The sequence below is a fragment of the Podarcis liolepis genome (assembly GCF_965112155.1).
Source record: "Podarcis liolepis genome assembly, chromosome: 6".
Classification (NCBI taxonomy): domain Eukaryota; kingdom Metazoa; phylum Chordata; class Lepidosauria; order Squamata; family Lacertidae; genus Podarcis; species Podarcis liolepis.
Window position 1 is genome coordinate 52,823,384 of NC_139559.1, and position 15,655 is coordinate 52,839,038.

Here is a 15,655-nt window from a genome sequence, read left to right on the forward strand (position 1 = left end):
CCCAGCAATGCACCCAAGGCAGCCTCTCTCACACAAGGGCCCAACTATGTAACATTAACTCGTCCTACATTGATGGTAACAAGGGTTTAGGGTCAAATTAGAGTAACCAAAATTAGCAAGATGTCTCAGAAGCCAACCTTTTGCTGGTGGGAGAAGAAGAATTAAAATCATTACAGACACTACAGCACACATAGTTTTTGTGCCAGATTACAGCTCAAAATCCCTCTGCTAGTTAGTTATGTTTGGGTAAGGCAGTTTCTGAGGGCTTCGGGGAGGAGTATGAAAAGTGATAGTGGAGTTAGAGAAGACCTTTCCACCCAACTGACTTTCAAATTGAAGGAGACAGTCAGCTCCATTTCCCCATCTCATACAACACTACATTGACTGCCTCACCTCCTTTGAGTTGCCAATTGGAATGAGGCAGCAAAGAAGCAGGATGTGCCTTATTCAAAATGGCAGCCATGTTAGATAGCACAACAAGTCTCCCACTTGGCTAGGTAAGGTGAACAGCTGAAAAATGATTGCTTCTACTATAATGGTGCTTGTGAAGTGTCATGTGTGGTTGGGGCAGGAGAGGCACATTTATCCATTATTCTAGAGCAGTGGCAGGGGAACTTGTGGTACAATGGTCAATGGTCAGAGATGTTAGGAATCTGGAGAGTGATAGGGTTCCCTACCTGCCTGTCCTAGAGAGATTAGAGGTTCTACAGGCAACTTGGCACGTACCTCTGTTATGCATATGGATTATTACTTATTACTTTTTCCCTTACAGAAGAAAACAACACATACACAATTATCTCCATGATAACCAAAGGGGGAAATTATTCTGCAAAAAAATGTATCCCATTTCATGGCAGATTCTAGCAATCTATATTAATGGCAACACAAAAAACAACAACCATACTTTTGCAAGGCAAACATCGTCTCCAGTACCTGAAGTATGTCAAAAGTGAAGTGAATTATAATCATGTTGTATCAAGATGGTGTCCATAATCTAACAAGGAACCTGTGCACATAGCATGAAAGTGCTAACTTTAAGACAGTCTGGACACACATGCTCTTGTTCTGGGTCTTAGATAAATAGTTTCATGTGGATGGAAGTGTTTGTGTGTGGGCCTCAGCTTGGAATAAATATTGTGTCAGTGCAATGCACTCAGGTTGAACAAGAGTGAGGACTGGATGTAGAGAAAATAACAACAACAGAAACCCTGACTTTCATAATTTGCAGCTGCAAATTCATTCACCAGACGTCTTAAATCGACTTTCCATTGGAAAACTTGCATTGTCCCTGGGAATGTTCACACATAACTCGGCTTCGCTGAGTACACTTAATTTCCTTATTTAACGAGGTCAAAATTCATTGAATTCATTCAAGTTGACTTTAATTAGCCGAGTTGCCTTGCATATCAAAGTGGAAATCAGCTGCACAAATTCAGCACAACTGAACTGAGAGATTCAGCTTCAGCAAAGAAAAAACTAACACAAGGCCTGTTCTAATGTAATATTTTGCAGCTGAAGCGATTTCTGTGGCTTCATAACTTTGACGGCATTTATAACTGGTCATCTAAGCAACTTGTTCATAGACAATCCCAAGACTGCCAACTGTCAGGAATACTTTCACGGTTCACAGGACTATCTCCAAAAGCAGGCTGCAAGGATGGCTCATTTGCACAAAACACTTTCATAAGCATATAGCCACAGGAATGAGTCCAGGATCTATCCCGTTGCTTCCAAACACTATATTGAGAGTGAACCATAATGGCTGGAACAAGGTCTTTTGTTTCCACTTGAGGTCAGCATTGACAGCAGCCAGTCAATCACCCAGATGCTCAGATTTTGTTTAAAATAGTATTTCAAAGCCAGATAAGAGCAAATTGTTTTTCTGTGGCTACCGTGGAGGTGTTTTGAAAAAAGGAAACAAACTGATACACAATGACAAGAAGCTTATATTTAATATTCACAATATTTAATTTGGGGGCAGTGGAATAAAGCTCTAACCTCTTATGTCCTAGTTCAGCAATTCTTGTGCACATAAAGGGGTGGTCCTTTGCCCTCAAGGTACCACACGTGGACAAGCTTCAGGTCATTGGCTGCATGCAGCTTTCACAGGCCTTCAACTGTGGCACGCCATGGGTACCCACTCAAACCCTCTTGCCACCGAATTGTCCCCTGTGCCCATGTGTCTTCCTCCCTATGTAAGCTATGAATCCCTTGGCCCCACAGCTGTTTAGGCAAGCTGGGGTGGGGAGTGCGATTGTGGTGGTGAGGAAGGCAGGCGGGGACAGCTCTCCCCAAGTGCCCATGATCTTTGTGTACAGGTGTCAGTCTGCCTGTGTATGGTCCCACACACCACCAGCTCTTACCATGGCCCACTGCTGCATGTGTTCCTATATCATGCAACCCATCATAATTTTTGCACCAGTTTAACTGTCATAGCTCCCCCTACTGAATCTTGGGAGGAATCCACAGGTTGACGTGTGTGGGGGGGGGGTGTAAATTTGTTATTGTTGTTTTTTAAAAAAATACCAGCTGCATGCCTTTAACATGTACCTGGACTAGAAGGTTCTGAGATACAGATATAGCCTGAAAATTGTTTTTGCGGCTTGGCCTGCAGATGATAAGACACATTGCCCATGTTTCATTCTCCAGCTGAATGTGAGAACATTCGCAGCTGCTTCTACTGTGCCTTGCTACAGACAATAAGGTACCTCGGGACTTGGCTTCTTAGTTCTGCTGAGGATGGATGAGCTCATGTTTCTTTATATAGATATCCCGTCAGATTCCTCTCCATAGCAACACGTACTGGCGTGACAGCCTCTGGGCTTGTGCTGTCAGAGAGCCTGGCTGCTTGAGTCTGACACCGCATCCTCCCCATCATTGCAAACAGCACCCGCTCAAAGGCAACAGACCGGAGAGGAACCAGCGCAGGTAAGAGGAGGGTGGATCAGCAGGCTGCTACAAAGCATCACGCTGCCTCCTTCACAAACACAGTAAGCCAGGAACAGAGCTGTCTTCTACACTGCCTGGTGCCACAATGCCATCTTGTGGCCAAATGATTCAAAAACAGAATTTACTATGCAGCAAGAAGGTATGTACAGATTTTTAAAACCCCAAATCCTTCGGGAGGAAGGGCAAGAGAGAAATCCAGCAAACAAGCAAACAGTGTATGTGTGTCAGCAATTTCACATCTGAGTTCTTTGAGAACTCTCAGGCGGATACATCTGGACCCAGAGATTCGTCAGTTTTTGTTTTCTCTATTAGGCCTACAACTTCACCTCTTGCCACCACTGTTTTCCTCTGTTCCCCAGACTCCCTTTCCTGGAAAGTTAGTTCAGATCCCTATCTGCCCTGTATCTTCTGCTGTGAAGACAGATGCAATAAAAAATTCATTCAGCTTCTCTGCAATTTCCCCTTTAGCACACCTTTAATTATAATAAAGAGGGCATCCTCTTGGTCCTGGCAGTACCTCTCCTGATCTGAACCATACACTCCAGTTGAGCTTCTGATATTACATTTTTGAACCACTCCAAGCTCAGGAGTCAGGATTCAAGGGTTCAGGTACAGGACAAGAAGTTCAGAACTGGATGGAAGTGACAAAGATGTCCCAATAAGCTTCCCCACCTCTGCCACCAAGTTTTAAAAGACAAGGCATGGTGCACTCCCCATGGGACTCTCTCGCCTTGTGGGAATATTGAGCTTGCAAGTGCACACTGCATCAGGGTAGGTGTGTCTGCTCCTATCTGTGAAGGCTTTACACTCCTATTCTATCTCTAGTCCAGTAGTCCTCCCCCCTGTTCAGCCTCCATCATGGGCTGGTCAGAACCCGCCCCAGAGTCCACTGAGGGAGGGTCGGTGGAGAGGGCCCACTTCGCTTTCCAAAGTGGATGAAATTGGGGCGGGAAGGGGAGGTTTCCCCTTCCTCCAACCCAGGTTCCAACAGTACAATCCTCCCCTCTGTTTCTTCTTCCTTCTCCATCTGAGCCAGCAAATCCAAGCCTGATTCCAACAGGGCTACAGGCTCATGACAGTACATATGACAGACAGTGCAGGACATTGGAAAGCCCACACCTGCTAGCTTTTTTGGGGGGGCGGGGGGAGTTTCTTAAGTTACTTTATTAGAAGCTTAGGTCATGGAGAGGAGTAGTGTGCCCAGAGTAGTGTGTCCTGGCCTCCTTGCCCTGCTGCTAAACTCACCCAGCTACTTAACTTGCTTTGATGCTTTGTCAGCTGAAAAAGAGGTGGTTCATCAGCTGGGGCTCCCCTTGGCTCCTGCAGTGGGCTCCCCTTGCTACAAGAGTGACCCAAGAGGTTCTGCAGAATAGACAGAATCACCCTGATGATTGCACTGGGACCAAGAATAGAATTTAGTCCTTTAACCCAATGCAGAGGACTTCATAAGCACTACACAATTCAGATCTACATCCATTAACTCCTCGTGGTCCATGTTCATAAGTGGTCCCTATACAGTGGTACCTCGGGTTAAGTACTTAATTCATTCCGGAGGTCTGTTCTTAACCTGAAACTGTTCTTAACCTGAAGCACCACTATAGCTAATGGGGCCTCCTGCTGCTGTTGCGCTGCCGGAGCACAATTTCTGTTCTCATCCTGAAGCAAAGTTCTTAACCCAAGGTACTATTTCTGGGTTAGCGGAGTCTGTAACCTGAAGCATATGTAACCCGAGGTACCACTGTACTCAGAAGGCTTGTGTTCTTCACAACAGGGAGAGAACTCCACTTGGGGGGGGGGTTTGGAACCTTACTGCTTGAATGCTGCTTTCTGCATAGAACCCCCAAAGCCATGTCTTACCTGTCAGCAGATGCTGCTTGAGTTGAGCGTCGCAAAAGGAACTGGGAGGTGATCGGTAAAGGGCTTCGTTATCTAAGCCTGTAAATGCAACAGAAATGGGGGGGGGGAGAGAGAGAGAGAGAGAGAGAGAGAGAGAGAAACACAGTAAGATTTTCTTACCATTCAAAAATGGTCAACTAATCAAGGGGGCCTTGAAGAAGTTCCAGGCAGTGAAATTACATCACCAGGAGAAAGGGTCCAATTATATTTACACACACACCCTTTATAAACTGAATCATTTCTTCCTTGAACAACTGCATTTCAGTCACAATATTCTGACCCCGTCCACTTTTGCCTCTGGCACTGCTCACTATCAGAATGCAGCCCCTGGAAGTTTGGCCCGGGTTGGACCTGGCCCTTGGGATGAAAGCAGGGAACCAACTGGGCACTGTCTGAAGGGGCAGAAATGATGAGCCGTCTGCCTCCTCTTTACAAAGGCCACTGTTTCTCTGGAATTTGCATATGTACTAATAGCAAACATTATACACTGATCAGCAGTTTAGGATGTGGAATGTCAAACAACAGCAACAATGAATTCTAGCAGCAACAGAGTTTTTTCTTATACCTTCTTTTTCCAAAGCTTCAACAAGTCTCTTTACAACCAGCAGTGCTTGTTCAGGGAGATTTAACCAGTCAACAAACTCCATTTGCCCAGGAGGTCCTGTTAGGAAGAGAGAGGCAAACAAGACTGTTGAACTCATACACTCCTCATTCCAGCACAACGTCAAGCAGCAAAATTGTCAAAGTCTCCTACAGGCTCAAATTTGCAGGATATGTTTGGTGCTAGATGGCCAGGTACTGGCTTTAAAAAGAATAAAATTGATTTGGTTGCTACTTCCAGCTACTAAACTGAATGCATGAAGAAAAGGTAGAGAACCTGTGACCCTCCTCCATGGACAACTCCCAACATCCCTCACTAGTCACAATTCACTTGTATGCCATTGAGTTTAGAAGAACAGAAAATAATCATGTAGTTTGAGCATTAAGTCACTTGAGTGTCTCACTTTTCCCCACCTTTGCTGGATCACTCTTTTTAAAAAAATTAATAACAACTATTTTTTTATTATTTATAAAATGCCTAAAGTTTTTAAGTGCTGTACAAAAATTTAAAAGCAACAATGTCCCCATCCACAAGCTGATAATCTAATAGACATGATGTCAAGGAGGAAGCAGGAAAAAAGCAACTTCAGATAGTAATTCTTTACATTAAATGACATTGCACCACCCAGACTCTTAGTAATTTCCTAAGATGCTCATTACTTCACAGTTGGTTCAGGAGGCACGTGTGCTCTTAAACTATATTCTATCATCAAAACGTCTGTGTTCTCTGTATTTTGAAGCTATTGTTTATCATGGATTTTGTTATACAGTACTCTTATCTTAAAAGGAACAATCTATGTACACTATATATTGTGGTTTTTTTCTTTGCTGTGGTTGTCAGGAAAATTCTACACTGCGTCTGAAGTTTTTTTTTGTCTGTAGTTTTTTTTTAATGAACTTTTTTTTTGGGGGGGGGGAGAATGCATGTGGATACAGATGGTCTCCCAATTCTAATATGTATTTAAGCAAGCTACAGAAAATCTGTTTCATAGCTCCAGATCTCCAAAACATGGACCTGACTTTCCTGTGCAGGTTTCCCAAACTCTGACTATTGCACATTTACGAGCATGAATCCTGGCCAGCAGATGGCTCTAAAACCACAAAAAACAGAGTCCTGTTCCAGTCCCGAAGAAGCGGTAAAATGGACAGCATTGGAATCTCATCCGGTTTTTGAAGCTGGAATTACTGACATCAGAGCTTGGACAAGGGATCCTTACATTATAAAACCCAAAGTGAGCTCATCTCTGCAGCAGCTTTGCACAACAGAGTCTGTCAGGTACACAAAAATACCCAAGTATCTTATGATACCTTGAAGAGCAAATCATCATACTGTAATAAATTTTAAATGTGTAAATATTAAATCTTTAAGGTGTCACCAGACTAGACTTTGCTGCAACAAACTAACAAGGCTACCTCTCTAGAAATTGTTACAAAAATATTAACTATAATCAGAAGTAAACCCTGTACATTCATGTTTATATTTGTAACTCTCTTCAGTGCATCACCATCTTGAGCTAGACTCTGTGGGTGTCAACAGCATGATGTACGGGAAGAGCGGACATTAGGAGTGAAATGGGAATGGTCAGCAAAAACTAGAGTTGCCTCATTTTCTGCATCAGGAAATGAAGGAGTTGCAATTTGCAGTCTTAGTGTTCATAGAGCAGCACTGAGTCACTCCAAATCCATTCCCGTGTATTTGATTGCTGTGGTGAATGATGCAAGAGATTGTAAAAGAAGCTCTTTCAGTGTCTACTCTAAACTAAGTCTAATTAGGTTCAGGTAAGTGTGCAAAGGATGAGGCCTACTGCACAATTCTCTACAACCCTGCAAAACGGGATGCTGCAATTCTTCCAACTTTGAAATGGGCAAAGAATCAGAAAAGCAATATGAGAGATTAAACAAACATGTGCACTGTGAATATACTTGAGCTGTCTCCTATTGGCAAGTGCAAAAGTGAAAGCTACCTCTAAAAACCAGAAAACAATTCCAGCAGAAATAAATGATTGCAGAGTCAACCATTGCAAAGTAGCTGCTTTCAAGGAACTGGCAAGGAGACACTGCAGTTGAATACACACATATGTATTCATAAATGCATACATACATCCTTTTATTTGTATGCTGACTTTCCATAGATAAAACCATGCTCAGGGCAGCTTACAACATGAAAAAAACAGGTAACTAAAATAGCCATCAACAATAAATAAAAGTGTGTGTGTGTGTGTTGCTTTGATATTTTAATAGCACAAAACATCCTGTAACTAGTCCCAGTGAAATACAGTGTATATATAAATATTTCAAGTAATAAAAATAAATGAATAAGGGTTTATTTCCCACAAAACTGGCACGTAGTAGGAAACTACTGTCTGGCAACCTGATACCTGACTATCATTTCTTACTCTACACACACTTTTGCTTCCTCTCTGTAGCACCTTCGGGGGGTGGGGGTGGAAACTACGCTAGGTCAGGCCAGGTAAAGGTAAAGAGACCCCTGACCATTAGGTCCAGTCGTGGACGACTCTGGGGTTGCAGGGCTCATCTTGCTTTATTGGCTGAGGGAGCCAGAGTACAGCTTCCGGGTCATGTGGTCAGCATGACTAAGCCGCTTCTGGCGAACCAGAGCAGCGCACGGAAACGCCATTTACCTTCCCGCCGGAGCGGTACTTATTTATCTACTTGCACTTCGTGCTTTTGAACTGCTAGGTTGGCAGGAGCTGGGACTGAGCAACGGGAGCTCACGCTGTCACGGGGATTCGAACCGCCGACCTTCTGATCGGCAAGCCCTAGGCTCTGTGGTTTAACCCACAGCGCCATCCACCAAAGGACCATCTAATCCAGCACCCTGTTCTCACAGTAGCCAACCAGATGCCTGTGGGAAGCCTGAAAGCAGGACATGAGTGCAACAGCACTTTTCCTTCTTGTGATTCCCAGCAACTAGCGTTCAGAGGTATATGACTTCTGACACTAGGAGAATGCTACTGCGTCTGGTTCACAGCCTTATCCTCCATGCATTTGTCCATCCCACCCTTTCAGGTCATCCAAGTTGTTGGCCATCACTCTGCCTTGGGGTAACAAATTCCACAGCCAAGTGATGGAATGTGTGAAGAGGACTTGAACCTTCCAACTTTCAGCTTCCCTTAATGACACCAGGTTTTAATATTTAAAAAGAAAAAGAAAAACCTCTCTGCCACCGCTTCTGCAGCATAATACATAATTTTATACACCTATATAATGTCCCCTCTTCTCTAAACTAAAAACACCCAAATATTTGTTCCCCTTTCCTGAACCTTTTCCAGCGCCACAATATCTCTTTTGAGGAGAGGCTCCCAGAAATGTACACAGCGTTCTAGGTGTACGCCATGGATTTATAACATGACATTAGGATATTGGCAGTTTTATTTTCCACCCCTTTCCTAATTATCCCTAACATGGAATTTGTATTTTCCACAGCTGCCACACACTGGGTTAACATTTCCATCAAATTATCCACCATGACCCCAAGCTCTTTTTTTCCTGCTCATTCACTGCCAGTTCAGGCTACACTAGTGTTTATGTGAATTGCAGTGTACTAAGATATCCCCCAATCAACTGCCCAGAGTTTCTATAATTCAGCTGTTTCCATCATTTGATGTGAGGGACTGGCGGGCCCCTGACAAGTGTGCCCTGGGGCAAGGGGGGCTGAAATCTAACTTGGGGGGCAGTGGTTTGTAGGGATCTGCATGAGCCAGGAGGCAAGGATCAGAGGCAGGGGAAACTTCAGAGCTGGAGGAAGAGGTAGGTCAGGCAAGTGAAGGGCCCGGTGCTTCCCCAACCATTCCTGCACCACTGTCTCCCAGAGCCAGGAGGGAATTGAAATGGGAGGCACAGAGAAAGTTTCCACGCAGGCGCAATTTCTGGCTGTGTGCATCTGTCGGGGGAAGGTACGCAAGCTGGTGGTGTGAGAGTGGCCCCCTGTTGCTGCAAATGCTCCCTAGAGCGCAGGGCTGGGAATAGCTGCCTAGCCATGAGATTGGTGTGGATAGATATCCAGAGCTATAGAGAATAAATACTTAATTATCTGCCTTGGCTGGGAAGCACCCTTGACATTTTATATATTAAATGTTTGTAAGTACTTTTACTGTTGGTGTTTTATTGTGCAACCAAATAAATGGAATGACTCTCCCTCCAGGAATGCCATAGGTGTTTTTTCTTATGTAGGTCTTCCTTTGTACACTCGTTATAATCCTGTTAATTGCAGTGCCCTAAAAAATCCAGATTTGCCATTTGCCAACAAACTAATTTGCTGTCTGAAACAAATGCCACACAGTACTCCATGAAACCTTGATCCTGGCTCACCTTAGGGTTGATTCACAGTACCTCTGGTACCATGTTGAAATGCAGATTGGTAACGTGGTCCTAATCCGTACACAAAGGAAAGTGTCACCAGTTTCTACACCAGCCACACATAGCCTGACAGCACTGGCTTTTTCATGCTGATCAGCAGTGAGAAGACACTGGAAAAGTGGATGCTGTGTGCACAGAAGAATAATGTGCAGAGTGTACTGCCAGCTGCTATGTGTCCAGGTTCTCATGAATTAGGCTTTGGCCAAGGCCCAAGGATTCAGCTTTGGTTGAATCTGGATTTCCATCAAATCAATCCTAAAACTAAAGATCAAATGCTGAAATTAAAAAAAAAATGGGTCAAACCTCAAGAGCTGGCAAGTTTTAGGGACAGTGGTAGGCACATTGGTGTGCAAGCAGCCCACTCAACACAAACTCAGCAATGCCATTTTTCCATGTGCCTAAAGCAATGGCCTTTTCACGAGTTAGGAGCTGTGTGTTCTAAAAGGATGGGGGAAATCTCTAATGATGGAATTTTAGTTGAACTAAAACCCCATTTTATTATGTGTTGGTTTGAAGCAACTCCTCTTGTAAAACCCTGCCTGTCAAAACTGGGTCAAGTTTGTTTGTACTCTTTGGTTTCATTGGCTCTTTTCTGACAGCTGGATGGGCGGAAGGAGATGCTTCTCTTCACACCTTTGCCATGAGCAGCTGGGCAGGGAGGGAAGGCTGCCAAGGACACCAGGCCCCCAGGGAAAGGAGGGGGCAGAAAGAGAGCTCTAACTGGGCAGGATACAGTCAGATGCCTGGCCATGGTAGCTGAAATAGGCACGGGTCGTGAGCTATGCAAGGCCAGTAAAAGCACCAGCGCTCCTTTTCCTGGGTGCAAGCCACACTGGAACGCCTTTCATTTGCAAAGCAACACTGTACTGGTTTTTCCTTTCTTTCCCCAAATGCAATTTAATGATCTTTCAGGGATCTTTCCCCCACCCCCAGGGCAATCCCGTGAATCTGAGAGTGTAAAGAAGGGACAACGAAAGAGGCCGAAATTGGTTAAATTCAGCCAGGCAAGCAGTTAAAATGTAACCAGCTCAGTCAGATTGGTGGTTTTTGTTGTTTTTTCTATGTGCAAGACTCTGATTTTGTTGCCTTGCTTTCTTTACAAGCTCTGACAATCTGGCTTCATTGGTTTAAAGGGATATTTCCTAGAATTTCTTGCTAAATTCTTCTGTATGTGCTGCACAGTTGTTAAGCTACCACATGAGTCCTGGGGAGAATTCACAAGGTTCTATAAGATTTGGTGTCCTCTGGGCTTTGGGAAAGTAAAACTAAGGCTCCTTTCTTTTTATTATTTCCTAGAGCTGCTCTGGAAAGAGAGTTCCCTGACAGGTAGCTGGACAGATAGTTTGTTAGGAGCTTCAGTCTGAAGATAGCAACCTATTGTGATTATACGGGGGGGGGGGGTACCCTTCCACAAAAAGGGGCTTTGCCAGGAAGACCCCCTCATCTGTCACACTGGTTTTTTTTTTCCTTTTAATTTTTTTGTTTATTTTAAAATTTGCTGGCTATTCCCACGGGTGCCTTGCTGTGATGCCAAATGGTTTATGACCCCAGCCTACCAAATAAAAATATGATTTTTGAAATCACTTTTTGACCGAATATAGTAGGTGATGGGAAAGATTTTTGGAGTTCTCACCATGCCCACTTTTACACTTTAGCCACCTGCATTTTGATATGCAGTCACAAGCACCCATCTGAGGGTTGACTCTGGGTCAATGCAGCCCTTGGCCTGAGAATGGCTTGGCCACCCTGATTTAACAAACTGGTGTTCATTCTGACCATTAGCCGCCTTGAGTTCCTTCCGGGGATGGGGAACCGGTGGCCTTTCAGATGTTGGAGGACTCCCAATTCCCATAAGTCCCAGGCAGCATGGCTAATGGCTGTTCTTCAACCTGGAGTCTCGGATGTTGTTGGAGTACAACTCCCGTCATCCTGACCATTGGCTGAGGTGGCTGGGGATGACGGGAGCTGTAGTCCAGCACCATCTGGAGACCCCAGGTTGAAGAACACTGATCTGGAGGGCCATAGATTCCCCATCCCTGCTTTAGCAGAAGATGCAGCTTAACTCTCTGCATTTGAGGTTGGTGGCAGTGTAAAGAAGGAGGGGCAAAGGGAACTTTGCCAGTCTGGAGGAAAGTTGTACACCCACCTTCAAAAGTCCCTCCTCATCTTACCTGAGGTGCATGGGGACCTTTTTATCCTGGTTTGCTTAAGAGCCTTGGAGCATAAGGTCTAATTCCCCAGCTGCCTAGTCACTGAAGCATTTTCTGTGCTAACATGACAGCTGCAAAAATCTAGAAATGTCAACCAAGGAGGTGACACTATGGGGAATAAGAGAGTTTCGCAGTAAATTGACGTCCCTTTTCCACTTGAATGGTGTGGAAGGCAGCAGGATTGCTCCTATTGGTCTTGGGCAAATAGCATATTAAACCATCGCAACTGCGTCCCCTTCCTCCTTTGCCCCCTGGTCCTTCCTAGGTCTTAACACTAAGGAGTTTTGACTTCAGCCACACATAGCCAGGAAATGGACCGTTAAGCCTGACATTTCAATCTGCCCTAATGTCAGTACAGGCCAAAGGAAACAGCTAGTACAGAAGCTGGCCAATGCATTAAACTGACCCAGATTTTGTGGTGGTTTAAAAAAAAATAAATCTGCAATGCAAATGAAAAACTACATGATCGTGCATGGCTTTTTTTTTTAAGACAGAAGGATGAAAGGAGCCCTGTGGAGAATAGGGATATCAACAGCAAGATCAGCACATCCATCTCTAACATCCCCTAAAAACTCATGTACCGCTGCAGAGATCCCTGCTGCACCAGCTGAAAGCAGCACAGCACAGGTTACCTCTGGCAGTGTTCCCAACAGCTGCAGTCCCCACAAGGCCCTGTAGCAGAGTGTTGCGGGAGTGGAGGCAGATCCAGAGTCAGCCCATTCCCAGAGGGGGAGATGATTCAGACTCTTATGCTGAAACTGTGTGGAGTTGGTACGGCATATAAATAAAACATAACTGCGCCACCCCAATGCATCTTCTCACCTCGGCCAGAAGGAGCAAGAGGGCTTTGAAGCACAGCTTCTAGCCAGTGCTTTGCTTGGCTCCCTTATTAAATTTATGTTAAACCAACCAAAAGGCCTCACTCCAAATTAAAAGGATCTCTCTTCAAAATATTTTGTCTCTATAGTCTTCGGTCTCTCCATTTTTGCCATGCTCCACATTTTATCTAGCCATTCTATTATAGAAGGTAATTTACTGGGTTCGATTTGGTGGCAATTAAGCATTCCGGTTGCTAATAATAGGTTGTTAACAAGGATCTGACTAGGTTTATTCACTCCTCTGTACACAAAATGAAACCAGACTGGGGAATTCATGGCGGCGCCTTTAACTCCTGCACTTTGGAGGGGTGATAAAAAGTAAGAATTGCCCTAAGGCCAACATTTAATTTGAGGTGAGAGACTGTGGCCGTCCAAAAGGGCTGTAGCTTAGTAGCAGAACTTCTGTTTGCATACAGAAGGACCAAGGTTCAAGTCCCAATATCTCCAGGTGCGGCTGGGAAAGATCCCTGGCCAAATCCCTGAAGAACAGCTGTAAGTCAGTGTTGACAACACTGAGCTAGATGTACGGAGGTGTCTTGGTGGAAGGCTGCTCTCTATGTTTCAGAAGCTGTTGGAAGGTTAACTTTGATAATCCATTACCACTGGCAATGTTGACCAGGGCTGTGTGTCATGAGTTCTTCGGCTCTGTCAAGATCTGGTATGGTTTGGCAGCCCTGGATAGAGGAAGAGGAAGTAGAGGGGTGTGTGGCCTGAAGGCTGCCACCCAGGGATGGAGGGAGGTGGCAGCAGAGCAGAAACTGGGCACTCACAACAATTTTTTTGTAGGTGCCTGGGCACCCTGGAGTTGGCACTAGTGGGCCCATGCCTAGAAAGTGCAGGTCAAGCAGGAAAATGGCTCGGACCTGCAGTTTCCAGGAAAGGAAATAGCGGAAGTGTGGATGAGCCTTACGTCTCTAAAGAGCCAACAAGAGCTCCTTGCAGCCTGTGGACTAAACCAAGCTTTCCTGAAATGTTATCCAAGTCAATTAAAACACAGCCCCAGAACTTTTTCTTCAATTTAATTAATCAGTACATTTTTAATGCTTCTCAGAGCAGAGGCTTTCAAGGCCACGGAAGAAATGAACAACGTTTGCTCCTAATTCATTAGGAATTATTTTTAGCCCTGCATCTGTGCAAGGGTGACTAGGGATAATGAAGATGGTAAAACCATAAACCCAACCAAGAATAGGGGAGAAATCCATTCGGTTCGCATTTTAATAGGAAGCTACTAGATTCAATACATGAACCCAAACACTGCTATCCTTGAAATTCATTGCTCTGAATTTTGCAATGCTGTTGGCCAGCTTAAAAGGGGGGGTGTACATTAAAGAGTACACACAACAATGTGTAGATAATTTTTAAAATGCATTATATTGAGAAAATTGCTTGCAAAAATGTATATATTAAGAGAAACAGACAGAAATGCGTATTTAAAAACAAAACAAAAAGCAAACTGATGTGGGAATGTGGAACACGACCCATATCTCAGTCCCCTGAGAGAGACTTTCTTTGTGGGACAGCACAGCTTCATAAATTGTTGGCAGTCGTCCTCTGTGACTAGTTGGAAGGAATTCCAAACCTTTTGCTCAGGGAACAGGAGTCAGCCACAACTGCCAAATGACCTCCTTCCCACCCCTCAGCCTGCCTGCATGTGCTGCTTTGGCAGGTAAGAAAAGTGACGTAGAGAGAAGATGCTACCTCTTTGGGAGGTGGTATGACCCACCTCTTAAAGATTATGGGTTGGATTCAAAGTAGACCCATTGAAAGGAATAGGCATGACTAACCTAGGCCCATTCCTTTCAGTCTACCCTGGCCCACTAAGTGGAACTCAGTTGGATACAACCCACAGGGTGGTATTCAACTACTGCATGCCATCAGTACAAGGATTTTTGCTTGCACAAAATCACTGCCCCTCTCTCTTCCCACTGGATGTTCCCCATGGCCTCTCCAGATTTGCTTCAGAGGCTTAAAGGAACCCATAGAACAGATTTAGGGGGCACACCAAGCAGAAATCCTTGCACTGATGTGATGTTCACTTAGCACTACATTCCACCCACAACCTTTAGGAGGAGGAATCATACCACTTCCCAAATAGCAACTTCTGTATACATTACTAGGTAAATAACAGAGGAATTAAGTGAGCCGAAGAAGCTGGGGAAGTTTACTGTGTGCACATAGGCACACTAAAAAGGAAGAGGCTTGGCAGGGGGGTTGGACTCGATGGCCCTTGTGGTCTCTTCCAACTCTATGATTCTATGATTCTATGAAAAATCAGCCAAGGAAAGGCAAAGCAGAGGTGCCTTTATCAGTGTTGCTTGGGAATTCTAATAAAACAAAAAATCAGTGCAGTTCCAAATGGTTCATTCAACCCACCATCTTGATTCAATATGGAGTCCAACTGTATTTAAACAGAGAAGAAAACCTGCTCCTTGGTTTCAGGAACCAACATACAAAATTTGGTTGTGAACTCTTAAGAGCACAAATGCAAAAGAATGTAAGGGGATGAAGAGAACTACAGAATTAGAGGAACAGAAGTAGAGAAGAGGAAGAGGAGGAGGAGTTTGGATTTGATATCCCGCTTTATCATGTTCTCCTTTCCCTTCCTCCCCCACAACTCACACTCTGAGGTGAGTAAGGCTGAGAGACTTTAGAGAAGTGTGACTAGCCCAAGGTCACAAAGCAGCTGCATGTGGAGGAGCAGAGACGCAAACCTGGTTCACCAGATTACAAGTCTACCACTCT

The 15,655-nt window shown here is 44.5% G+C and overlaps 1 protein-coding gene across 4 annotated transcripts in view; it reads right to left on the reverse strand.

Annotated features, from left to right (window-relative positions):
• Positions 1 to 15,655, reverse strand: part of LOC310709640 (phosphatidylinositol 3-kinase regulatory subunit gamma) — a 248,789-nt gene that overhangs the window by 223,224 nt on the left and 9,910 nt on the right. For all 4 annotated transcript variants that reach the window (XM_083509581.1, XM_083509582.1, XM_083509579.1 and 1 more), the window contains exons 3-4: positions 5,411 to 5,506; positions 4,807 to 4,884 (exon numbers count right to left, since the gene is read on the reverse strand). In XM_083509581.1, the coding sequence (XP_083365707.1) occupies positions 4,807 to 4,884; positions 5,411 to 5,506 (174 nt within the window). The remainder of the gene's footprint in view (positions 1 to 4,806; positions 4,885 to 5,410; positions 5,507 to 15,655) is intronic.